General features: G+C 36.5%; 1 protein-coding gene across 1 annotated transcript in view; it reads left to right on the forward strand.

Moving 5' to 3' along the window:
- The window catches only part of ROR2 (receptor tyrosine kinase like orphan receptor 2), a 140,591-nt gene that overhangs the window by 81,202 nt on the left and 32,049 nt on the right, over window positions 1-27,340 (forward strand). Inside the window, exons 2-4 of the mRNA XM_058827968.1 lie at window positions 14,377-14,454; window positions 24,130-24,417; window positions 25,454-25,484. Of these exons, the coding sequence (XP_058683951.1) occupies window positions 14,377-14,454; window positions 24,130-24,417; window positions 25,454-25,484 (397 nt within the window). The remainder of the gene's footprint in view (window positions 1-14,376; window positions 14,455-24,129; window positions 24,418-25,453; window positions 25,485-27,340) is intronic.

A 27,340-nucleotide genomic window follows, 5' to 3' on the forward strand; every position in this document is an offset into this window, starting at 1 on the left:
TCTTGCCCTCCTGAACCAAGAGGTCTTGCACTCTGTGGAAGACATGCACTCTTCTGCTCCCTTGTTCCTGAGAGCAATTCTCCAGGGGTCCTGTTGACTATCTCCTTGAAAAGCTGGAAGTTTGCTTTCTTAAAGTTCAGGGTTCTATCTTTATTCTTTGCCTGATCTTTCCCGTATCTCTCAGGTCTGCAAATTCCACCAGTGCATGAGCAGTGCAGCCCAGGCTGCCTTCTGTCTTGACGTCCCCAGTTAGCTTGCTCACACTGATGACAAGTGGGTCCAGTATCTCACCCCCTGCTGTAGGGCTTTCTATTACCTGGCTCCAGAATTTATCCAGGAGGCTCCTGGATTGTGTAAAGTTTGCTTTGCTACTTTCCCAGTGAATGTCAGAGTGGTTGAAAGCTCCTTGCAGGACAAGTCTTTGAGCATAATGCTTCCCATAACCTAAGCAAGAAGGCTTCATCCACAAAATGCCCTGGATCAGGCAGCCTGTAGTAGACACTATCCACAAGGCTTCTTTTGCTGTCTTAGACTCTGATTCTTACCTTCAGGCTTCCAGCCTGTTCTTCTGAGACATCTCTTCACACTCAGTACACCTCCTGACACTGACTCAGTGACTTCCTTCCACTCCTGTCTTTCCTGAACAGTCTGTAGCCATTGATAGCTGCACTCAGGAGCCACATGTGGCATTTGTCTCAGCAAGTGATTTGCAGTGATGGCAAATAGGTGATAGTTTTTGAGCATCACAGCAGCGTCTAACTCCTGATTGTTGTTCATGCTTCATGCATTGGTGTAGACACACTTCAGCAGGGCAGTTGGCTGTGTCAGCTTTGTAGAGAAACAACCTTAATTTTTGAGATACTTCACTGATATCAAAGGCCACAACATTTTGGTGGTGACACCAGTCACAGAGTCATGTATAAATGGACCAGGACCATCTATCTCTTCAGTGTTTTTGTTTCTCCCAATGCTGGAACACAAGGACTTCACCTTACTTTATTATTCTGTGTTAAGCATTACTGTGCCTAACACTTTCACTTTTCAAAGTTTAGTCACTGGAATGTGGGAAAGGTACAGTATTTTAATTATACTTGAATTCTGTAATAAATGATTTTGCTGAATACGCTTCATTAGACACCAGTGAACTGACATAACTGGATCTTATGATGATACAGTGATTGTAGCTGATATGGTAGCACTTTGAGGTCGGTGTTGAGTGCTGTATTTCTTATTTGGAAATCAAAATGCGTTTGAAACTGTTATTGGTTTGCTTGTTGCATTTGAATTGGAGTTCTATTAATAACATTGTTACAAATTATTTTAAAAAATAAATTAAAATATAGGAATTATAATGCAATAAATCAGAATGTGCTATAGCCTTTTTTACTAACTGAAGCAGTCAGGGGCTGTTGCTCATGTCAAATTTCTCCATGAATTGTAAGTCCACTAAGAATTACCGTTTTACGACTTAGGCCAATAAGGTCACTTAAAATCTGCTTAAAAGCCTTGTTATGGTAACATAATACTGTATATTTGCTACTTCTTTTGTATATGAAGTAATTTCACAAACTCCTGCGAAGCCAAATGCTTGAAAGCTTGTGGTAGCCTTTGTCTCATGGTAATTGGTGGATTATGGTAAATTAATTCTGTCGTTCTGTGACTACCAAAAGTTGAGAGGCAGTTCTGTGACCAGGGTGTATTTTCTTCAAAGCTGAATTTTACAGTCTCTGTAAAAGACTTCTTCATCTTTGTAATTTAATCTTGCTTTTGCCATTTTTCCAGGAAATCCAGAAGAGTGTTTCATGCCAATTAAAGACTTCATCTTTATAGTTCTTTTCCGAAACTACTATTAGCTGTTGTAAGCATACAAGAATTGCAGTGAAAGATACTCAATTATGACTTCTTTTCCAATTTCTGCATGAGCTGTGAAATTTAGATTCTTTCACAGGTTGTTCTGGGGTTTTGTTGTGTACTTATTTTCATGAAGAAGAAGAGAAAAACAGGAGGAAGAAACATATGTATGTAATGCAGTTTATTTTATTTCTTCTATATGCATGATTTTTTTTTCACTTATTATATTTAGATTGCCATGTTAAGTTTAAATGTTCAAGCTTACCACTGTGTTAGGGAGAAAAATATAAGGAGAAAATGGAGTTCATTTACCTTGTGTTATAAATAAGTTTTCCTTCAGTTTGACTAGCATTTAATGTTATTTAAGATAGTTATGTTTATAAATATATAGAAAATTTTATTTTTGATGAATAAATTAATTCACTGTGTATTTTTTCCAAGAAGGAGAAAATACAAAGATTATATAATTTTATTGAATTAATATACAAATGAAAAGAAATATCCTTAGAATATGTTTTAGGTATTGCTTTCATTATCCTGCAAAGGAATCTTCATAGGCTTTTCTAATGATGTTTTTCTTCTGAATAGTGACACTAACAAAATGTCTCTGCTGTATTGCAGTCAGGAGATACCTATGGACAGCCAAGTAACTGAGCAGAGCACTTAATATCACCAATTATCTCTACAGTGCTTACTTTATTAAATAAGAGAGGTTAGATATTTCAGATTAATATATACAAAGCAGAATACAGAGACAGAACAGAGCAAAACAGACCAGCCAAGAAATACAAGGTCAAGGGTAATATATCATTCGTTTGGCTCTATGGGTCATTGTAGTTTTAAATATTTGAAAATCCATTCCAAGAGTAATACAGAGTTCTTTGTTTTGTTTTATATCTTTGACCAGATCTTATCTACATTCATGGAGCTGGACTGTAAATCACCCAGTCTCTTTCAAGTTGGCTGCTTTGTAGAAAGTCTGAGAGGCAGTAGGTAGTGGACATAGTAGAGGATCTGCAGGAGCTTTTTTGCAGTGTATTCATAATTTCATATATATCAACAGAAAGTGCAGCACATGCAAATAGCCACTTCCAAACTTTTCAAAGATGCTTTTCTTCACTACCACAACAGACTTAACCTAACAACCTAACAATCTAACCTTGGTTAGGTTGTGCTTAGCATCTCATTTACTGCCTTGAACAAAATTTCCTAAATGTTTTCCCAAAGCTTGAGAACACCAGGAAAAATAACCTTCCCTACAATTAGTTAACACAGTAACTGCAACTTAATGCAGATACTCTACCAAGATTTAAAATTGTATCTGTAGTTGAATTTTTTATAGGAAGATGTATATTCTCACAAATCACAGAGTGAGGAAGAGAAACTAGATGTTCACAAATGAAAAAAAAACATGGTGTAAATAACAAACATTTTTAGAAGGTAAGTGCTAAGAAATTAATGCCTGATAATACTAGAGAGCAAAAACTTTGTTTTCATTAAATGGATGCACATGTAATGAAGTTTCCTTATCTTAGGTAAAATGACAGATCACTCTGACCACTAAAATGATCTCTGTGTCTGTTAGCAACAATAGCTAGTGTTTGCTAATTTTTAGTGTTTTGTCATGTAAAGGTCATTTACCACAAATGAAGCTGAAGCCCTGGGCAACAATTAGATAACTATTTCTATTGCTGTGACCCTTTGCCAGGTTAAACCCAGGTGACTGGGTTTATTTCATATCAGGCAGTCTTATACTTTTGATAAGAAACAACTGTTCACCTTGTATTAATTTTGACTTGTGTGGGCAGCAAAGAAGTCAGATGCATGAGAAGAAATGCCCTCTGGTTTCAAGTCGTCTTGCCAGACAGCTGTCTCATAACATTGGGAGTTTCTCTGTTCCATCCTGCTTGACTGGGCAAGCTGTGGTCACTCCTACCACCTTCGCTCATTCTGGTCTTGACTGAGCCCCTCAGTTGTCCGTGGTGAGCTTAAAATGCTGTCTTCTCCAACTGTGGCAGTGCCCTCTCTGAATCTGCAGCCGTGCCAAATACTGCAGATCACAGCCTGCACAGGAGTGCAGAACAAGCTGGTAATTATCTGATGGGCTCTGTACCAGCCAGACCTGGGAATTTCACATAGCACAGAGAAAGTGCTTTTTCCTGCATGTGCTAGGAAAGATAGAAGTATTTGATTCTACTTTTCTTTTTTTTAAACCAGAGGAAACCCTCTCAGTATTTGACAAAATATCCAGTATTGAGTATAAAGAAGAACATTTGCCTTTAAGAAGTTGCCTGTTAAGCTTAGCAGTTTTCTGTCTTTACATTTCACAGTAAGTCCCAGCTATGCAAATGTTACTTCCATGTGCATCACACAAAATGGGACACTTTCACTGAAGCTTCATTATCAACAAATTCTCAGATTCCTACAAGTGCCAAAATCACGCTATTTCTTAATGTTACTCTCTGTTATAATGGCTGCTTTGATTGTAGTGCAGTCAGATATATTCTGCTTCTAGTTCCTTCTTACTAGAGTTAGATAGCATTATGTCTCAGAAGTGTGAGGAATTAAGACCATCATATTTGGCAGTTGCATGCAGTTGCTGCTGTCTTCCGTGTGCTTTGCACTTCCGGGGTGGATCTGACCAATTTTCAAGTGGTAAATGCTGCTGCTTCCACACAGCTTGTTCCACTTCCTTCTGTGATCATGTCTGCATGATCAGAATGAGCTTTTTGTTGCATTTATTCAAAATAAGAGGCTATCACTTCAAGTGAGTGTGTTTCTGAAAACCTATCCAGCTGTGGTTGTATGTGACTTTCTGACAAGTTCTGTTCAAAATGTAAGTGGGAATTCAAGGTCACAGCACTGGGCCATGAGATAACCTTGCAATGTAAAATTGTTTCTCACTTGCATGTCATGAAAACAGGTGTTTTACTGCCGCAGTATTTTTGATGACATAGAAGCAAGACTGACAATGTGATAAACAAAAATCTATGTCAGTCCTGCTGTCAGAGTAACAGAAAGGTGGAAAAGATGGTAGTTTGCAAAATAAGAGTTTATACATGTAAGATTCAGAGCTCTTCGATGGAGAGGATAAAACTTTTAAAGTGCACTGCACTTGTACCCAAGTGTTCCTTTCAGAACATTAAAAGGGCAGCATGGCAGCCTTGAATGTTGTGGCTGAAACAAAACACTAATACAATGGTTAACTCTGATCTTGTGACTAGTTACAGTTATTAAACTGAGTAATGAACAGTGATAGTGGGAACTCAGGAAATTCCTTCCTGGTATAGGGAAATAGGTGAGTTGGGTGGAAACTGCGACATGCTTTGAGCTTGCTTGCTAGTGACTGCATGCCTGGGCTGTCTGCACTGTAGAGTTAATGAAGCTGTTCCTTGTTCTGCTTTCAGGCAGGCACAGCTGAAAGGGGCTCTTGTGCATCCTTATGACTATGTTGGCTATTGTCAGTGGGATTCTGACCAAGTTTTCATTTTTAATTTTCATTTTCTTTCACTGTCCACTCACTGAAAACAGTGTGTATCCACATCTGGAAGCATTCTGAACACACTGTTTTTCACCTCAGAGCTCTACTCTTATTATTTTTCTTGAGAATAAAAGCAAATAATATGCCATCTCTTTTTGTCCTGAAGACTGTTGCTTGCTTAGCTCTGTTAATTAAATAACAAAGAGGAATGGTATCAAAGTCCACTTAAGCATCTGAGCATTTTCTCCCGCTCTGTAGAAGAAAAGGTAGTTTAAACAAAATGAGAAATAGAAATGGGAGATTCTTTAAGACCAGGCAAGTATTAGGACTTCACTGTATGCACTCAGTTGTAATTCAAAAAGTTAAACTGATGAAGTAGGAGGAAGATATTTCCAATGTAGACTGGACAAAACCTGTCAACAGAAATAATCTGGGGTTTAGGCATCTACTGTCATATGAAGAGATATAAATATTACTTAAACTTTACTGGTAGTAATATTTAAATAAATAACCTCCTGCTGGGAAATTAGTAAAGCCTACTAAACAAATGAATAAAATATCTTAGAACTTCCAACTAGGATAACTATTTTGCATTCTTGAGTGGCTAAAATATAGATCAGGTGTTATTTTCTTTTATATCCTGACACATTGTTTTATCTTTTCCCTTCCTTTTCAAGTCACAGAGGAAAATATTGGCACATGCACATGCACAGGTACACACAGAGTAATATTTAGGTACAACAATATTTGATCTGGTCAAAAGTTCTGGGAGTGCTCACCTGTGACCTGCCTGGCCACACCAACTGCACATCAACTTTATTTCTCCCTACTTGCTCCATGGCCATCGCAGCTGTACTGTTTATTGGAGGGAGGAGTTAATATTTTCTGTATATACAGACCATAGCTAGTTACTCATTATAAAGAGAACTTCCAGTGGAAAATTACTAATTTTAAACTTTTGATCTGAAAACCAAAATACTTTCTGACAAAGAGATGTTGTCCCTCTCTAACAACTGAATCTGGTATATTTAATTTTTTTACTGGTCATCATCAAAATCAATAGGAAGAAGTAAACTTTTCTTGTGATCAGCTCCTTCTCTTTGAACACAATGCAATTCAATGTTAATTTTATCAGTATAATTTTGTAAAATTCCATTCTACTCTGACTTTGAGCAGACAAATCCTGAGTACTTAGGTAAAGCTTCAGATAGCCAGTACAGTATATTCTATCTACTCCAGTCATTAAAAATAATTGTTGCTTTGTGATAGGAGAGACCATGAACATCTGTTTGTGATAGCTGGTGGTAGAAAAGAGCATGGCCATCTATTCAATGTTTTTATTGAAGGATAAATAATGCCCTATCATTGGCTCACTTCCTAGCCTTGGTTTTTAAAGTATTGATAACCCAGATGTCCTGCTTAGGTGCCCAGGTTTCTCAAATAAGAAACATCTCCTAGTGTCTGAGAATTAATTATTCTTTGGTTTTCTCTATATTGTTTTGGTCAGGGAGATGTATATAATACTCAATGTAAAAAATACAGGAAGTGCTCTGATTAATATGAACAAGCTATTTACTTTCACTGTTTTCTACAGAGTGGCTAGCTGTAAACTCTCTACCATCAAAGACTGGTGCTGCAATTCCTGCTTTTGAAGTACAATTACAGAATGAAAACTAGACAGCTGTAGGAAGGGTTTTTTTGCACTAATGACTGTTCCCCTGGTTTTGTCAACCCAGAATAATTACTAGAATAGGTACTAAGTTCTACTATATTCTGTTACACTTGGCTGTGATCTGTGCTGGTTTTTTTTTTGCCTCTTAGGCTGAGGGATATTATTATTGTTGCTTTGTTTCAAATATAGGAAAGCTTTTAAGAGCATGCCTAGAAATAAGCCCATTTTCAAGTGTTTTTCTGACTCGGGGTGTTTTCCTGAACTGAAGTGTTAAATATTACAGCCTAAGGCTGCAAACAGGACTGGCATTTTTGGATTCTACTCCTCTTTTTTTCAGAAATAAAGAGCACTGTGAAAATAATTGTTTATTCCAGTTGATAGAGTGTTATACTCATAAATCATGATTGTTTTCAACCTTTTGGTTGAGATTATTTTGGTTTCACAGCCAGAAGCAGTAAAATAATCAATCATGTAATAATGCCATGTATAATTATCATGTTTCTTGGTGTTCTTTGAGCTACTGCAGGTGTGTTCAGAGCTTCTACTGGTTGTGTTTAAACTGTGATTTTATAACTGAGGTGGCAAAGAGCTTTGGAATGTACCCACAATTGCAAGCGGGTTTTTTTTTCCCCCCAAAGCATAATGTACTAGCAACAAATACCATTTGTTGTGAAATCCATAATTACTTTCGGATTTTTTTTCCTATGATTCAAAGCTTTTATATTCTCTCTGGTATATTGTCTCTGACTGTTAACATACAATTGTACAGAAAAGCTGTGTTTGTGATAGCTAGTAGACTTAGCCACATTTCTGCTAAATTAGAAATTACATTGAAATCCATTTGTGGCTTAAAAAAACCTCAGGTATTTTTCACTGTAAATACCATGAAGTAATTCTTACTTATTAAACATTCAGAACAGTTTTATTATTTTAATTTGTTTCCAAATAGTGCTTTGTGTTTCGCTTTTCTTGCAAAACTAGGGCTCTAGGAGACTGTGAAATTTCTCTGTCACAGATTTGTCTGAAATTCAGTAGTGAGTTGTAGTGATATAAATCACAACAGTCTTCCAAAAAACTCTCTTCCTCCTTTTCTCTGTCTCAGTTTCTTGCTTCCATGCTGCTCCCTTCTTTGTGCTGACTGAAACACTCATGCAGCTGCGCTGGGAACCACATCAGGGAGCTAACCTTTTCCCCTCTCGGCCTCTGGGCAACTGAGGTACAAAAGATTAAGGGATATTTACTGCAGACATGAGATTCAGGTGCCCACAAGCTTTTGAAAATCCTGGTAGACATCTGTCTGCATCTTTTGGCATCAAATTCTTTTCTAATCTGGCCTAAGGTGACTTGGCCAGGACTTTGCAGGAAGTGCTAAGAATTTAAAATAGGATTTGGATATTCCTTCATTTTGTAGGCTATGTTCTGTAAAATGTTCTCCACTTTGCGATATAAAATAAGAGGACCTGGGCTTTACTGCAACTTTATCAGAGTTTTGGCTGTGAATCAATACAAAAATTTGTAATCCAAAGTTTGATATCTTGAAAACTTAGTTGCACACTGAAAATGTTGACTTGAAATGAGTATCTTCCATGGGCCCTGTTTGCTTCACTCTAATGTTTTGACAGCTGTTAATGAGGCTTCTTCTGTGACTGAAATCTGAACAAATCTTTATCTCTGGTTTGTCTCACTATGTGAGACAACTCAACTCTCACAACTTGTGTTTCTGAACTCTCATTTTAAGTGTCAAATAGGAGCTGCAGGAGGAAGTGTCTAAGTTATTTAATGGCTAAGGTCTATGATGAAAGTTGTGCAATGAAAGAATAAAAATTGACAGTGCAATTGAAAATGCAACTGTGTGGTTAATGTAAAATACACTTTAACAGTATGAGGTGTTGAAATAAATCAAGGTATTCATTGAAGTCTGTGCTCAAATCCCTGTTAATAATATTTTAAATAACTTATCTGATTTCTTTCTTCTCACGCTGACTTCATCATACTTGCTAAGGCGCCTGGCTGATGACTAAGAAGATAAACTGCATCTTTAGTATACTTTTTTCTGTTTTGAGGGTTTATTGCAGCTCTATGTGAAAATCAAGAATAATTCCTTCTCTATAGTTCTGTGCTGATGACCAACTGATCTTTTTTTACTGTGTTTTCAGAGGGAGCTTAATAAGGATTATTTAATTAAATGAAGAAGTTCCTGCAGGAACATTGTGAAATTTATAAAGTGTATTTTTCATCAGACACTTAACAACAAGTGTTCCAAAACAGACTACTAGTCTGTCTTGGATCAATCTGTGAACAAACATTCTCAGCAACAGAGATTAATGCAGTATGCAGCTTCCTTCTTTATGTATTTAAGTGACAAAATGAAAAATTTTGAATCTCCCTTAACATGTGTTGGAGAAATGAGTCTTCACTGAGCAGAATAAATGTCTATGGGTTTTTAAAATTTTCTTTAAAATTTATATATTTTCCATCAAATAATGATACTCTTTTTATTACTACGGATCATAAACCTTGTATCTGCCTTTGTCCTGTAGTGTGGTTCCCACATTTTGCAATAGAACATTTTTCCTCATACTTACTGAAATGAAAACATTTAAATTTAGCTATTAGGCAAAATAGAAAAAAATACTATAGAGGGGAAAATCCATGCTAATGAAACAAGATGTTTGCTTCAAAAAGGAATTTAAATGAATTATTGATTGTAAGAATGTATTCTGTATAACTCAACCCTAGCTTTTTTAAATGGTTTCTTGTCTGTGTAATATACCTACCTTTCTGAAGACTCTGTGACTTTTAGGCTGGTGTTGTTTTTATTTTAAATATACTCTTTAAATGTTATTTTGATATAACAGAGCAGGCTTAAAAGAGCTTAGTCCCTTTCTAATGGTCTCGTGATGAGAAATTTTTATTACTATGAATTCAGCTGAAAGTAATTTTGAAGAATTTTGGATGGCCAAAGAATACATTTAATTGACTAACATGGTAACTATGAGCAGCATGCCTTGTGAGCTGATAACCAGCTAAAAAGTGACTGTTTTGCAGTTTTACCGTTGTCTTAGTAGAGCAAGAGAAAGTGAATGTTATTTTCCCCACTTTCTGTTATTTTTATGTGAAGCTGCAGCAGTTAAGAAACGTGCGCTGTGAAGGTTCTAATCTGCCATCACTATGAAAGGGGTGCACTGATTTTATGCTACAAACTGCATCTTTTGTAGCCTATTCACCACCCTTTACAGGTCTGCCAAGCCCACTCTGCAATTGGTTGCTAGGGGCTGCAGATGTTGGAAAAGAGAAATTTCAATGAAAGGCCCTGATTCAGCAACCCAAGCAGCCTGCCTCCCCCAGCCAAAGTAATCAGATTGGCAGCTGAATCAAAAGGTACAGTGGGCCCTTTGTTTGGGAGCTCCAGAGGCTAGTAATTGACAGAAGGTCAACAAAGTTTTATGAAGAAAAGAACAGAATATTAGAGGGTATTAGGCTGAAGAGAGAGAGTTTGGGAGTTTTGTGTTATTGGAAGAAAGTTAGAACCTGAGTAAAAGGTTACAGCCATAGGAAGCAAAGGTTGCATATTGATGTTTAAATCTGAAAATAGTTTCAGCTACAGAAACAGGAGTACTGATGAGTGGCAGAAATGTTGGAACAAAAATCTGCAGTTTCGCTAGCTGCAGACCTGTGTAATTTTTAGTGTTGAAGGATTTATTTGTAAGCTATGGGATATAAAATACAATCATAGAGGGATGGTTCATTCATAGAATCACAAGACTGAAAACAATCTTAAGAAGTCCTGTTTCACCTGGGAGAAGAAGTGTCTATTACCTCTTCAGTATCATATGAATTGATATTCATATGAAGTTGCCAAATCTGCCACACTGGACAATTTCATGCTCTGAGACCTCTGTATTTGAAGAGTATTTGTTCTCTCTCCATAGCCAATCTTCTTCAGACCAAGCAGGTGTAGTAATCATTATGTTTTTGATTTTCTTAGCCACATTTTGTAGACTATCTTTATGATGCTAGTGATTGTATTTTCGTTTTGCTCTCATCCATCTTGAAATGGAGAAAGTAGTCTAGGGCCTTACTAGGTTGAATACATGGGGAAGATTACTGCTTTTTATGTGTTCTGTGTGAAGTCTGCCTTGTTTGCAGTACCTTGCAATTGTTGACTTACGTCTGATTCTAATCAGTGTCAGCCAAGTCAACGCTGGCTTCTATTTTAGTTATTACTCATCTCTCTGCTTTATCGTAAATGCTTAAAAATAACTCCTTTGTTCTATTATTTTTCCAGGAATTGAAGTTAAGTTGATGGCTCTATAATTCTCTGGCACTCCTTTTTTTACCCTTTTTAATAAATAATAGGAAATGTTTGTGCAATTTCTCATCTTTTAAGATCTCATCTGTGCTCTGCAAATAATGAAAGACAGTTAATAACATTGCATGGTATTGCATCAGCCAGCCCTTAACTACTCTAAATCAATCAGGCCCACTCTGGCTGAAAGTACCTGAGTACTGCTTTTCTCTTTCTGTGTGAATCTGAGGCCTTGGTTTGTTCCTGGTATCAATTATGGTAACCCCCTTCTTGTGACTGGCTTTTTGATGAAGATTGATGCATTGTTTTGATGTCTGGTTATAGCCATGAGCATTTTGGAATCTGTTTATTGCACTTACCTCTCAAGTAATGAATGATCTGCAAAGTCATAACCATTCCAGAAGAAAAAATTCAGCTCTTTTGTGATGAGTAGCGCATACCCTGTGAGTTGATACTGTGATCAGCCAGGCAACTGAGTTTTCAAAAGTGTAAAAAAGCCTTTCTGTCTCAATAACACTGGATATTTACTTCTGTATTTTGTTGGCCATTGCATAAAATAGAGCAATGGGCCTACCTGTGTTGGATCTTGTCAGTAAGAAGGTCATCCTCATATTTTCAAGAGAAGCAAAATTAAAAAATAAGTGATAATTATTTTAGGAAAAGAATTTTCTGTATCACCTGTTTCCTTGCTACAATTGGCTATGTAAATCAAAGGATCTGAATACATTTTTTACATAAAAATATAGATTTTTATATTTATTTTCAATATGGATTTTCTTTCAGAGTGGGATTTTCCATAAATTGAAGTGGCTTGCTTTACTGCTTTGAAAATTTAAGAAATTATTTTTGTCCGGGTGAGAAGTTTAAAAGAGTTACTTTTTACAGCAGCTGCATTTTACTTGACTGTGTGTTCCCTGAAAAGAGGATTAATAAGGTATTCCTTAGTATCTGGGATGTGGCATATCTGGCATGTATGTTGTCCCGTACTTGCCATTGGCATTCAGGCTGAGTTCTGGTTCTGTTGAAGTCTTGTCTGGTCATGCACCAAAAGTGCCACTCAAATCTCAGGCAGCCTGGAGTCCGGATAGCTGAGTGCTAAGCAGTCAAGTTAAGAATGGGTTTGTAATAATTCCATTCTGTGAATGCTGGTGGATTATCATCCGGAATAAGATATGAGCAGATACTTGTGGACTAAAAAACTGGTTGGTTTTCCTATTCTTCTTTCGATTCTGGCTGTCTCATCTTGGATTTGCCTCCCTTGTGGCCTGTAGATGCTGCTGTCCCTTCTGAACCTCTCTGAAACAGAGAAGTTCAAGCAGGAGCAAGGGATAGAGGTGAATTTGTCTTGCTGCCCTTTGGTAAGAGCAAGATGTGATGTATCTCTGCTGAAATTTGACAGAAAATGCCTGTCATGCATACAGCACTTCACACTGAATCAAACAAATCAGCAAATCTGTGCAGCTAAGTCAGGTGCTAAGTCTGTACCATGCCTGCAGGGGTAAGAACACATGCCCTGTTGGAATTTGCAATGGCAAAGGTGGGCAATAGTCACCTCGGCGACCCATCTCCATTTCTCCCTTCAGTCTGCAGGTGAATATTATCTTTCATTTCCACTGGCCAGTGCAGGGAGTGGCAGAAGATGGGGTATGTCTGCCCAAGCCTTATCTGTGCTAAATCAAAAACGTGTGTTACCAAGGGTACAACACCACCTTCACCATCACTCTAATTGTGGTGTCTGAGAATGAGCACACAAATCAAGTGGAATCTGTACTATTGCCAGGCAAAGAATCTCAAACAATGGGAGATAAAGGAAGAGATGAAGTAGTGACAAGATGACTACTGTGACAAAAGAAATACTTTCAGACCCATCCTATTGTAGAAAATGTCTCTGATTTCTGTGTTTTACCTGACAAAGTTAAAGGTGAGTCAGCTAAATCTGTTCTCAAATAATAGGTGAAAGAAGAAACAAACAAAAAAAGGAGTCTCAATTATTTTCTTCTGTCATAACATGGTGTAAGGGTTGAGATTAGTTGTATTATACTTGCATTCAGAGTGACATTGTAGTTTGAAGAAAGGGTAATGAGGACAATAGGAAGAGGGAGTCTTTAGCTTAATTTCACCCAAAACAATACTATGAGCACCCCTAACAGTCTACAATAAATCCCAGCTCTTTCACTTTAGATCTTGGTGACCTTAGATTTACATCTTGGGGATATGCTAAGGATGTAAGGAATTTGGATGAATGAATATAACTTAGAAAACATAAAAAAAATAGGGGGTGTTACTTTAAAAGTTGTTTTAGTTAAAGCACTTTGATACCATCATCTGAGTTAGAAGTTCTGTTCTGTTCCTTACCTAATATTTTTAAAAGGGAGAGCCAGCAGGGCAGCTTTTGATTTATAATGGCTGCAGTTTTGCAAGACCGGCAAATGCAAAGGAACTTCAAAGTACTACCTGCAGTGTGCTAGCTTGTACTGATAGACACAAAACCAGGAGTGCATACCAAAGTTGTCTATCCATTTCCTCACACTTTGAAATCCTTGGAAAACTGTTATAGTTTTATTTCTAAAGAAATCTTTTAGGGATAAGGCTGTGAATAGGATAACAAAATCAGTAGCGATAATGAGTCTGACCTCTGGAGATACAATCTGAATTACCATGATGTATGTTTAAAAGGCAAGTTTATTCCACTTTGTAACTAAGATTGTCAGTAAAGCTCAAGTACTCCTTAATTTGCTAAGCCGGCATTACTTCGAGGAGGTGTTTGCATTCTTTGTGAAAATGTGTGATTTTTTTTCTGCTGAGAACTGGAATGTAGTTTTTAAAGCTGTCTATTTTGCCAAACACCAAGTAATCCACAAGGTAGTTACTGTAGCATTTTCTAATCTGCAGTGGATAAATTCTGAGTGTGTTGATATGTGTTTCCTGTGTGCTGTGTTTCTGTGCTACTTTGGAGGCAGAATATGGACTAAGAGAGTTTGCTGTACTCACTGTTATATAAGGCTATTTAACAGAAAGATTAGCTCACCACCTCAATTCAACAGAATATCTTTTTCTTTGTAGGTGAAATGGAAATTCCAGATTCAAATGACCCCTTAGGTCATGTGGATGGACTTGAGAGACCAATTCCAACACCTAAAGGTAAAATGAATTGTAATTTCATCACCCTGCTTAAGTACAAACATTCCTCAGAAAGGGTCAGAAAAATCCTGTAACTGTACATTCCCTGTATTTTTCAATTAATACAAGTCTGTAAGGAAGGCAGCCTTCCTTTTGTGAATTAGCACTTCTGATTCCAAGCAGGGATAGCAAGGTTAAGGGAGTTTATAAAAATTCATTTTGATGCATGTTGAATCCCTCCTACATGGAAGGGTTAGATGTTTGATCTAAACACAGAGTGCTATTATTACCTTCCTAGCATATTTTATTTCACATTGTTGCCATGAAATTTACTTAATTTTGTACAGTGCCACTCTTAGCATCCATTTCTAGGGAAATGTTAAGTATTGGTGTCTTTTGTTTGAGGTAATTAAATGTAGCCCATTACAAAGCAAGAATACCTACCTTTTAAGTAGCTCTGAGCATTAGTGCTTTGTTTTTTTTAAACTGAGTCTAGTATCAGAATTTCTAGTTATATATTTATTAACATAAATTTTATGATACTTTAGCATTTAAAACTATAGATCCAAATGCTATTCTTGGATCTGAAAATGCACATATTTACTGAAAATTATGCTTCCAATTGCAATTTGTTGCAAGTTTCTAAAGCAAGACATTTTCAGTATTCTACCTGAACCATATTTTCTGTTGTGTATTGAGTTGTATACTGTATCTTTTTATGGATGCTTTGCTGTAGCAATGTCAACTCTTATGCTAAGGAAAAGTGTCAGATAGTAATGTCAACTTTATTAATGAACACATGTTGAACTCTACAGAGCTCTTTGGTATTGACCAGATGTTCTTGTAGTTTGTCTTTCAGAGGAAAATTAATTTTGAGGGTGCTTGGAATATAGTCTCTCTTCTCATAGATACCCAGTGTTATCTAATCCATATTGTCCTCCTGAATAGTAGTTAGATTTCTTACCCCAGTTATGCATATTAGGAGGTTTTTTATGAAATATTTCTTGAATTTTTGTCCATAAGTGGTACAAAAGGTGCGTTTCTGTTTGCATATGTGTAACCACTTTGCTACTCATTATCAGCGTGGGACTAAGTCCCTCCTATTTGGAAAGAAGATCTGGTCTACTCCATTCCTCAACTCTGCCATTTTCTGAAACTGAAATATTTTAGAAGTTTAGAATTTGCCATCTATGTTGGGAACAAATTTTAGCAGTAGTCATTCCTGTCAGTAGCACTGTATTACCAGTTGTTTTATTCACACTGAAGTACGCACTACTTTTGATGAAAAGGGCCATGTATAACTTTTAACTGCATCTGATAGGCTTGTTTGCCTGGCAAGTTGGTCTCATTTTTCTCTTTTGTTATGTCTGACCTTTTAAGGCTGCAGACATAAAAGAGGGGGTTTTTATTCATGTGACAGAACTTGGTTAAATTCTTGCTGAAAAAGGAGTTCCAGTTATTTTCTTCTTTTGCAGAGCCACAGGCAATACCTGTCTGAGGAAGTAATTAATCACATCTCAAACATTTCTACACCATAAGAAATGTATATTTCATTCAGAAAAAAAAGTAAGGAAGGAAAAAAAGAGCCCCAAGTTCTTAAATTATTCACTGGTATAGAATCCCTTGTGAAGTTTCCAGCATGCCTGGTTTGGAAATGGCCTCATTTTGCTCCCCCTCTTTTTTTTTTTTTTTTTCCAAAAAGCAAACTAGTTGGAATGTTAGCCCACATGTTTCTGTGTCATAGTAAGGTATCAGGCTTTGTTACAAAAAAAACCAAAACTGGACAGTCCTATGTCAAATCTTGGGCATAATGTTGAGACCATTAGAAATATTCTTCAGCCATTCCATCACATCAACCTTCTTCCTTCCTTCCAAAATCTTTTGTTCTGATTTGCTTGTGCCTCCCATTTTTAAAATTTTTCTTATTTTAGAATAGATTCAAAACGTGGCATGGATATAAGCAGCTTTAATAATACCCAAATAAAAAACCTAAATTAATTAAAAATTCTACCACTTTAGAAGTAACAAGTGTGTTAGTCATCGTCTTTTCTAGAATCTTCCAGAAGTCCTGAGAAATAGTTGTGTTTCCAAAGACAAAAGCAGTTTTAGCAAAGTATTATTAATAATGTGCATTTACAAAAATGTTGCAAGTCTCTTTATACAAGTGAAGCTAGCCTTCTGATACTTGATGAGAAGGGACTAGCTTGGCTAGGCATTTGAGGAGAATTTTTTTTTCCTTGTTTCTTTTAAATGAGCACTTGAATGGCTAAAAAGCACTGTCTCTGAGCAATGTTTCACTGAAAACCAGTGCAGAGCAGTGAGCATTTGCTGTAGAAGGTCTGCTTTGGGATAAAAATAAAACATTCAGTGAGTACATTCTCTCAGTCCATTCAGTCTTTGCAAAGATAATGGTTTCCTCAATCTTACTTTACTTACAAGTAAGCATCACTTGGTCTCTTCCTCTTTTGCACAAGCACTCTAACATACTCCCACTGAGTCCTAAAAACCCCACAGATTTCAGAGGAGAAAACAATGTACACATTGTGACAGTGTTTCGAGGCTAATTCTGCTTCATTCTTGGATTGGCAGTTGTTCATTCCTTGTTCCTAAGGACATGTCAAGAGGATGTGAACCGAATCAACTTATTTTACATGTTTCTGGATGGATTTTTGTATGTTGAGGTAAAAAAAATAAGATGAAGGATGAGATGAAAATTGGATTAAATTAGGCTGTAAAGGTATCATTTCATCTGGAAATATTATGTGGCTTTATATAATAGTGTAGTTTCCTTAACTACTCATGTGTATTTTAAGAGACCTGCCAGCATTCCTTCCATTTTCTGACCTGGCTCAAATAATCTGTAAATCACTCATCTTTGTATTGGGATTAAATAAAACAGAGAGTAAAGAATTGGGTAGACTGTTTTTTATTTAGGAAAATGTCCTGCACAAGAAATCATTAGTCTTATGCATCAATCTACCCTACTTAATAGGATGATGCTTCTCAGTTTATTTGGAGTTCTGATTTAGTTGTGGAAGGAGTCCCTTTAGTGGTGACCTGACAAGATGTTGTGGTGTGATTCGTGTCCCCTGAACTCATGTACTTACAGCAGTGCTGTTAACACACACCTCTAGACAGATGTTACTTGAATTTCAGCAACTTTCACATACATTTCCTATTTTTACAGTCTTCAGTTCTTTTATAAGCCTAAGAAGCTCTGCATCTCTTGGATATTCTTTATAGATTACCTGTCAATTTTGTGAAAAATTTATGCTTCGTACTGTGTTCATAACACAGGAAATTTTAGAACAATAGTGTCCAGCATTTCCTAAGCTAAAGCATGCATCCTAGGTGAAAAATTATGTCTTATTGTGGGAAAATGTGACTTTGCTTACAGTGGAAATATAATTAGTTTAATTACTGAAAGTATTGTCCCCAAACCCTTTTGTGTTGGATCTAAGTTTGTATTAGTCTTAAAATGCCAGGGCAGAAATTTGACATTTGAAAGAGTTGTGGTAAGAAAGATCATGCTCTTTTACTTATACCTAAGAAAAGATTATTTGAAGACAAAAATGAAAAAGCTGGGAAGGCATTAAAACAAACAAACAAACAAACAAACAAACTACAAAAAAAAAAACTTAGGGAAAAAAATCCCTCATCGCTTTTTACACAAATCATAATATCCATATTTTCATAGGGGTTTTGAACACTGGAAATTTTTATTCCATTAAATAAATGAAAATGGTCTAAATTTATGCAATTATGCAGAAAAAATGTAATTGTCATTTTTTAAAAACAGCTGATTTTTAATTCTCAGTATCTCAAGCCAAGACCCTTGTAAACTGTGATGTTTTCTGTAAGGCCAAACTGATGGCTTTATGGGCTTTTTTGATTGTTGCATAAATTTATTTAAATAAATATATATGTCTTCTGGAAAAGTAAGTATTCTAACAAGTGATAATACATATAAGCAATTATTACTACGTGGTCTGAAAAGACTGTTGTATCTTCAGGTATCTCGCAAGTTATGAATGAAATTTTCCTTGATTTTTCTCAAAAACTGGATATTCAATGTTTGTGTTCCTTGTGCAGTGCAGAAAGAAAGGTGAGTCAGCTTGGATATGAGTCAAAGTGGATGATTATCTGAGAGCATCATTATCTCAAAAATACAAAAAGATGTGAATCTCAGTGTAGTATCATAGATACTGACAGTCCATGTGTAACTTGTCAGATCACTTAGACTCCCCTTGCTTTACTTTCTGTTTTTGGAAAATAAGGGTGATGGTATCATCCCGTCTCAGGAGACTTCAATATTCATAACTGATTTGCAAGTTCTGAGATAAAAAGAGTTGAAAAAAAATTTACTAAGTACTATTCATGGTTGGCATATTAAAGCTCATTTAAAAATTATGAATACATAAATATATTTAAAGTCACATAAGAAAAAAATAGTTAAACCAATAAAAGATGAACAGGAACTAAAACTTGAATTAAAAACAATTAAGCCAGAATTTACATGATCTAGAGTAACTAAAGGATTTAAAATATTTTTTTTTTAGAATGAGCTTCAAAATCACAGCTAAAATCTTAAAATAACAAAAGCAAAGCAATCATTTTATATTGTATTCATGCCAAGAATAACACATATGGTTTAAGCCAATAACTTGGACATGTAAGTGCCAGAATAATGTAAATAAAACTAAGAAACACAATATGCATGTGAGGTCTTAGGGATAGTTGCACCCTTTAGGTTTTTAGTTTAGTATCCATTCTTGTGCATATCTTGACAGTGATTTGACGCATACTGGAAAAGCTTATTTTTATATTCTTGCCAAACATGAATAATAGACCTGTCATCTTAATGTTGATTTGCTGTGGGATTCTGTTTGATATATTTATATCAAATTTATTCAATTTAAAAATATGAAGTACTGGCAACCTAACAAAGGTTTTCCAAATATGAAAGAGTTCTGCTGGAATTCATGTCAATCATTTCCCTAAGCTATGTTATTCATAGTGTACATAGAATATGATAGCAAAACACAATGTATAGATTTAGTTGCATTGTCCTCTCATAGCTTCTTGACAGAACAGTTTTTAATCTGTTCAAGGAAAATAAATACTAGTATTGGTTGTAGACTATGTTAGAAACCATAATGAAAGAGAAATTTAATTTACAGCATTGTTGCCTACAGCAAATACAGAAATATCTACCAGATAGATTTTTCTTTTGACATAGCTGAAATCATGCCAAAGATCACTGAAGGCAAAGGAGGCATTTTCATGTCAATGACCCTTGGAAACAAGCCAGATTATGAAAAACAGTATATAACAATATTAATTTCACAACACAGGAAATTTCTGGACATTATACTTGCATTTAAAAAAAAATAAATTGTGTTTGTTATCCAGCTCCCAAATAAAATATAATTCTTTATAATATGACATTTACAATTGGACATTTATAAGTTTTGCAATATGTATCAGGCACAAAATATTTTATAGAGGGTATTTATCCTCTGCTTCAAAATTATGTTAATATTAACACAGATTAACAATTGTGTTCCAGTTAAAAAATTCTGCTTGACTGATGCTTAACACAAAATACAGAAATACACAAATCAAATACAAGCTCTAGAATTTTCACATTTCGTTTTCCTTCATACCTGTCCAAATTAAGACAGAAGGAGAACTACACTGGGAAAAAATTGCTTTGCACATTGTTGGGATCCTAATTTATCCTGGGAAAATTTGTTTTTTTCCCCAAATCATTCCATCAAAGTGTTTGTGGTGTGACGTACATTACCAAAAATGTAACTGCTGATTATCACCACAGAAATTAAATAAAGAAAACATTCTTTAAAATATGGTTGGTTAAATTTTCCACTTAGTTTGAAAGAATTGCAATTATGGGTTATCTAAAGTGAACACCAAATAACAGAGCAGCTCAAGAAACAGCTGGCTGCTCTGTCATACCACTACTTCAGAATCAGTGAATACATAAACCTCACCTCTCAAAGTCGATGAAACCAGCAAATAGAGAGTGTGCAATTCGGGGTGGACAGAGGCAGAGAAGAGCCCTACTGCTCCTAGGCATCTCTGGGGAACTTTGGAAAACAGAAATGCTTCAAACTTCATTAGGTTAAAATTATTAGAATGTTACTTGGTTTGTAATAACAAAGTAATATAAAGCACTACATAAAATACCTGTAAAATTGGCAAGAGCTATGATGAACTAAAGCTGAATTCTGATCTGCAGGAAATAGATGCAGTGATGCTGACTCCAGGTGAAGTCTGTCTAATTGCACTGGGTCTGAACTAACCCATAAATCTTTGGCATTGCTTTTCATGGTAATAGTTTTGTTCTCGTTATTATTAGGATCGGAATAATAAATTCATATTAAATATTTTTGATGGCTTAAAATAGACGATCTAATTTCTTCTTGCAGTAGCTCTGTTTTAATTAGTAAAATGGGAAGTTCTAACATGGATTTAATCCTGAACTAATAAGTCCTAGTGAATAAAATTTCTGTTTTCAACCAAAAATATTTTAATGTAATATCCATGACTGTACGAAAAAAAAGACTCCATCTAGTTGATTTTAAATCAGAAAAAGTGAAATAGTGAAAGGGTTTGAGTAGGGTATAAGCTGACCAATGGCACAAGAGCAATGTAGCCCTTTCATGCACTTACATGTGAAGAGGAAAAAATGTATTTAAGAGCCAGACAAACCACAGTCCCTGTCTGTCATCTTACAGTGCTTGAATTGGTCTCACCTTTTAGACAGATCTCTGCTTCTTTCCTTTCCTGGGTATCAGAAGTATCTCTGAGCTAGAGGAATGCACCTCTGTGCTGGTTCCATGCTGGAAAAGGCCCAGCCTCTTCTCAAAAGAGGTCTTAAACCAGTCTGTTTTGCCTCCCTTGTATGAGCATATTCAGCCTGTCCCCATCATTGCTGAATCACAGACCTAAAGGACTACAGAACATTCCAGCCTGGGAGGCACCTAAAAGATCATCCAGTCCAACATTTCTGGGGAAAGAAAGCTTAGACAAAACTGTCTAGTACTTTATCCAGTCACATCTTGAAAACCTCCAATGATGAGCCCTCTACCATATCTCCAGGCAGTTCATTTTCCAGTCAGTCATTGTTCTCACTGCAAAAAAAAAGTCTTTATTCAATTGAAACAAAACATTTCCTGGCTACTTTCACTTATTGCCCTTTGTCTTCTCCATGTAGCTCCTAGTGATGAGTGTCCTGTTCTCTTTGTACGTGCCTGTGGATACTGAGAAACTGTGATGCCCTCCTGGCCCTTCTCCTCTCCAGGGAGAAGAGACTTAACTACTTCAAGTCTTTCCTCACAGGACAAGTTGTCTAGCCCTGTGATGATATTCATACCCCTCTTTTGAACCCTATCCTGTCTTTTTGTGTTATGTTTAAATTTTGGGGATCAGAACTGAACGTAATACTCCGGGTGTGGCGTGGTAGGCACTGAGCTGATTTAGATTGTGGTATCTCTGTCTCTGCTAGGTAATGCCCCTATGGATGCAGCCTAGTATCTCAATGGGGCTCATGAGAATAAATTACATACAGATTATGAAAAGGTGGTGAAATTAGTCTCTAAATAGCAAGCTATTAGTGAAAAAGCCATATAAAATCATTGTCTAACTTGTAGTAGACCATGCTTTCTTTCATGCTGCTAGAAATATGTACATAAAATGTTAGCTTAAGTAGATGTTTTAATCAATGGCTTCAGTTGACTATATCAAGAAGTAAATTTACTGGTTTTGTTTTCCCTGCCAGAATGTCATCATAGTATTTCTATTTTTTCAGCTATGAAATGTAACTGGAAACCATAACAAATTACACTGTTGTGGTGTGACATTGCTGAAAACGTTAATATACTTTTCCCCCCATTTATATAAGTTGTTTGAAAATAGATATTGTCTGTGCTCTGTCAGAATGTTTTGAAGTCTGCTGAAGATTTTAAATTAAAAATAGGGACAGCTAATGTAAAATTACATAAACAATAATCTATTATTTTATGACAAAAAAGGATAAGTAATTTTCCTGTAAGTTTTCAATATTATCTGGAGATTCTATGTACTTGGATTTATTTAATTTTCTATTTAGTGACAAACTAAATTCTCACTTGCCTACATTGTATTTTCATACTATTCATTATAACAGGATTTCTTTTGAAAGGCCAGTGGTAAAGAACACAAACCCCAGTTTTCCAGTAATATCTGGCTTTGTACATTTACTATGTTATGATGTTTCTACTGCTCCCTTCTCCAATGCTATACTTAGCTATTATAGAGGAACTGATTTTCATGGTTCTGTCAAATATAAATCAAAGCAGAGCATCAATTTTCTTAAGGTATTTCAGCAATTAGACTGTCAGCGTAGACCATTTTTTTACTGGTGTTGGATGTGTGTACTGTCATATGCTATTTCTTAATTAAACAACTGCAAAATAATCTGACAGGAAATGTCCACATGTAGGCATCCATCAAAGTTTTTTGATGTTTGGATCCAGCTTCCATAAAAATATAATATAATTTGAATTCCTGGTTCTTCATGTCTAGAAGGTCTAAATTTACTGGAACAAACATATGAACATGACAGCTAGATAATTTTCTTACCTGTTCTGTAAGGTAATACAACAACATTACTGTTTCAGTGGAATTACATGTTGTCAAGCTTTCAGTGTGTGATGTGTATCAGTTGCCGGACTCCTAACACCAAATTAAATTTATAAATAATAACCTACAAAAGATTTGATTGTCAGGTTTTGACAGTGTTCTTCCATCAATTCTTTCTCTTTTTTGTCATCCCTAGAGATCACCAACACAGACTTCTTGACAAGCCCTTTGCTTTCAACAAACCACTAATTAGAGCTTGTAGTTTTCACTTAAAAAATAACTACAAAATATTTCTGCACAATATTCATACAGACATTTCCTTGACCATATATTTTGACTTGATGTAAAAAATGGCAATCTATAATCTGCTTATGGATCCCTTCTGTATCGCAGGTCACTTCAGCAACTGAGAAATTATTTCTTTAAATTGAATGTGAGACATATCATCTTTAAAACCTAGCATAATATAAGCCTGTCCACATCACTCTAATTTTAAGATTTTTTTGAGTAACAAAGAAGTCAAATTAATATCTAAAAGTAACTTTTCCCGTTCTAGTTCTTTTTGAGACAAATCTGTCTGATCATATATGAAGATTATGTGGTAAAATCACAATGATATTACAATATGGTTGCAACTAGGATCATTGCTTTATGGAACAGGGGTGTATTTTTGCTGTTAGAACATAACATCACCAGATGTATGTTAGGATGTCAGTATTTTAGCATGTCAGATGTAGAAAAAGTCACTACTGCTTCAAAATAGGTGTCTAAATAGGCAGTTAGGAGTATAAGTGTTGATTGATTGGTTGACCTTCAAATCTGCATGCCTACCTGCGCACAAACATGAAGTCAGTAATGAAACATTTTGGAAACAAAATTGGAGTGTAATTCCACAGTGTCCTTAGGACAGCAAATTGCATTTTTTTGAGCTTGAAAGAAAATTGAAATTGTTTCCAATATTCTCTCTTGCAAAGGTAAGCCTCCTTTTGAGCAGGCTTTTACCTCAACCAAGGAAAAGTTTGATCTTTTGTGACCTTTTATTCCTCCTCCTAGGTTATTTCCTGACCTTCTTGGAACCGGTAAACAATATCACTGTCGTCCAGGGGCAAACAGCAATCCTCCACTGCAAGGTAGCAGGAAATCCACCTCCGAATGTCAGATGGCTAAAAAACGATGCTCCAGTGGTTCAGGAGCCCAGACGGATCATCATCAGAAAAACAGATTATGGTTCACGTCTGAGAATCCAGGATCTGGATACCACAGACACAGGATACTACCAGTGTGTGGCTTCGAATGGGATGAAGACAATAACTGCAACAGGAGTTCTGTTTGTCAGGCTTGGTGAGTTCCTGGCTTTTATGACTACTCAGACTGCTTTGTAGACTAGGTATTAGTTTTAACCATAGTATAATGAGAAATGAATTTAATGTTTTAAGGAAAATTCTCAGCACAAAAGAAAACAAAGTCAGTGCCTGGGGCCTCTCTCCCAGCACAGAACTTCTCAGTTGAACTTGATACCCTTTTAGTGGTAATAAAAGAAAGTAAATACAGATGTAGAGGTCTGTAAATACTCAGTGAAGAAAAAATTAAAGAACTGTCAGTAAAAAGTACAAAAAGGTAGCATTTCATTGCCTGTAGTTTTCACTCTGCTGCTGAACTCAGTCTGTGAAAAAAACAAAAACTGATGAGAAGAACGAGAAGTGGTGTTCTGTGCAGTGTTCATAGTTCTGGGCCCATCCTTGTGAATATCAGCTCTGTACTGCTATGTGAAGCATGGCCTAAAATTCTGTCCTTTGACATGTGATATTTGACATGTGGTACACCACACCTTTCAAGAAGTTCTTATATTGCATTTTGGAGACTTAATAATCCAGTCTGGAAGACAGCCTTTTATGCAGTTTGCCTTTGGTGCAATGGGAGAAAAAAGTCTAGATGCATTTCTCTAGATTATTTTTTTAATTTTGTAATTAAAATTAAAATTAAAATTAAAATCCTGAGTACTGAACCTTGTTCCTGCTCTGACAAAAGCTGATCAGCCCCTTGCCACATCCTAAATTCTGATAGTAAGGCTCAGTTGGTGCTTATTAAAAGGTAGGTGATGTGTCAAGATAACACCTTGTCTAGCTGCCTGTGTTTTTGTGGTGGAAAATATTTTATGAAAAAAGCTAAGTCCATTCAAGTTGCCGCATGTGATTTTTATTTATGGCTTTGAAAATAACAATATATAATTATGTTCAGGAATGCAGAAGGTTTTGTTTGAATCTTGAGGTAAACCTTCTTTAAAGACACAATTTCCTTTAGATTACTGTTGACTTTTTTTATTAAGTTGTCCTTGAGCTAAACTTGTCAGTAATACTTGTTTGTTTTATGTTTGCAGGTCCAACAAACAGCCCAAATCACAATCTTCAGTAAGTACTCTTTGGAAAATTACTTAATGTACACTAACTACTTTTGTTCTGTCAGAATCTAGTCCAGAAACTGAGTAAATGCTGTCTGCAGCCACAGTGCTCTTGCTAAAGAAGTATCTAATTTGATCAAAAACTCACAGAATGGATGCAACTTTTTTAGACAGAGGTAGCATTGTGTTACAATGGGGGTTGATTTGATTGACTATTCTTCAGCAACTTCTGCTTGCCTATTTCATGTTTTGAACAAGCAAATTACCACAAAGCCAAGTTGGAACAGTAATTGTTTACAGGGCAAGTATGGGCTAGAAGAATGGTTAAAAATGAATGGTTAAAATGCTTAGGTTGCTGTGGTTGCAAATTTACCCATGTAATATTATTATAACTTGAAGAACCAGGTAAAATGAAACTAGAATTCTGTCATTGAGTAGATAGGCAAAACTTCCCTGTTTGTTAGTGTCATTTTGACTTGAGTGGTGATTTGGTAATTTCTGCAAGACACCTGGGCTCACTTGCTGGTTTAGTTATAAGGGTGGAAAGAGAATCATACAATCATAGAATTATAGTCTGGACTGGAAGTGACCTTAAAATCACCCCCTCCAACCCTTCTGCCATGGGCAGGGGTACCTTCCACTTTGTCAGGATGTTCAAAGTCCCATCCAGCCTAGCCTTGAAGACTTCCAGGTGTGAAGTGTCCACAGCTTCTCAGGGCAACCTGTTCCAGCTTTTCACCACCCTCTGAGTAAAGAATTTATTTTTAACATCTTATCCAAACCTGCCCCTTTCCAATTTAAAGCCATTGCCCCTAGTCCTGCACTATCTACCAGTATAAAAATTCCCCTCCTTCCTTATCACCTCCCTCCTCATAACCTTTTAAGGCCGCAGTGAGATCTCCCCAAAACCTTCTCTTTCTCCAGGCTTAACAACCCCAGCTCTCTCAGCCTGTCTTCACAGAGAGGTGCTTCAGCCCTCTGATCATTTTCATGGCCTCCACTGGACCCTCTCAAAGAGGTCTACACCATTCTTGTGCTAAGGACCTCAGAGCTGGACCCAGGATTCCAGATGGGGTTTCATGGGGGACATTCAGAGTGGTAGAATCCCCTCCCTCACCCTGATGGACACCCAACTTTGGATGCAGCACAGCATACAATTGTCCTTCTGGGCTGAGAGCTCACACTCTTGGGTTGCATCCAGCTTTTCGTCCACAAGAAGCCCTAAGTCCTTCTTCAAAGCGCTGTTCTCAATGACTTGATCTCCCAGTCCGTGTTCATGACTGGGATTTCCCCAACCCTGGTGCAGCACTTGCCACTTGAACTTGTAGAACTTCATGAGGTTCTCATGGGCCCATTTCTCAAGTCTGTCCCTGAGTTGTCCCAATGGCACTTCTCAGCTTTGCATAATCTTCAAACTTGCTGAGGGTGCTCTTCATCCCACTGTCTGTGTCATTGATGAAGATACTGAGGGGCACCAGTCCCAAGAGAAAGCCCTGAGGGGCACTACTCATTACTAGCCTTCATCTAAACACAAAGCCTTCGACGACAGCCAGTTTCCTCTCCACTGAATAGTCCAAATCCATGTCTCTCCAATTTGCAGATAAGGATGTCATGTGAGATGGTATCAAGGCCTACAGAAGTCTAAATAGATGATATCTATTGTGTTCTCTTATTGACTGTTGCTGTCACTCTGTCACAAAAGGCCACCCAATAGGTCAGACACAATTTGCCCTTAGTAAAGCTGTGCTGGCTGCCTTGGGTCAATTTGTTGTCTTTTGTATACTGTGGGATAACTTTTAGGAGGATCTGCTTCATAATTTTTCCAGGCACAGAGATGAGGCTCACCAGTCTGTGGTTCCTCACATC

This window comes from Poecile atricapillus, chromosome Z, assembly GCF_030490865.1.
Source record: "Poecile atricapillus isolate bPoeAtr1 chromosome Z, bPoeAtr1.hap1, whole genome shotgun sequence".
NCBI classification, from domain to species: Eukaryota; Metazoa; Chordata; class Aves; order Passeriformes; family Paridae; genus Poecile; species Poecile atricapillus.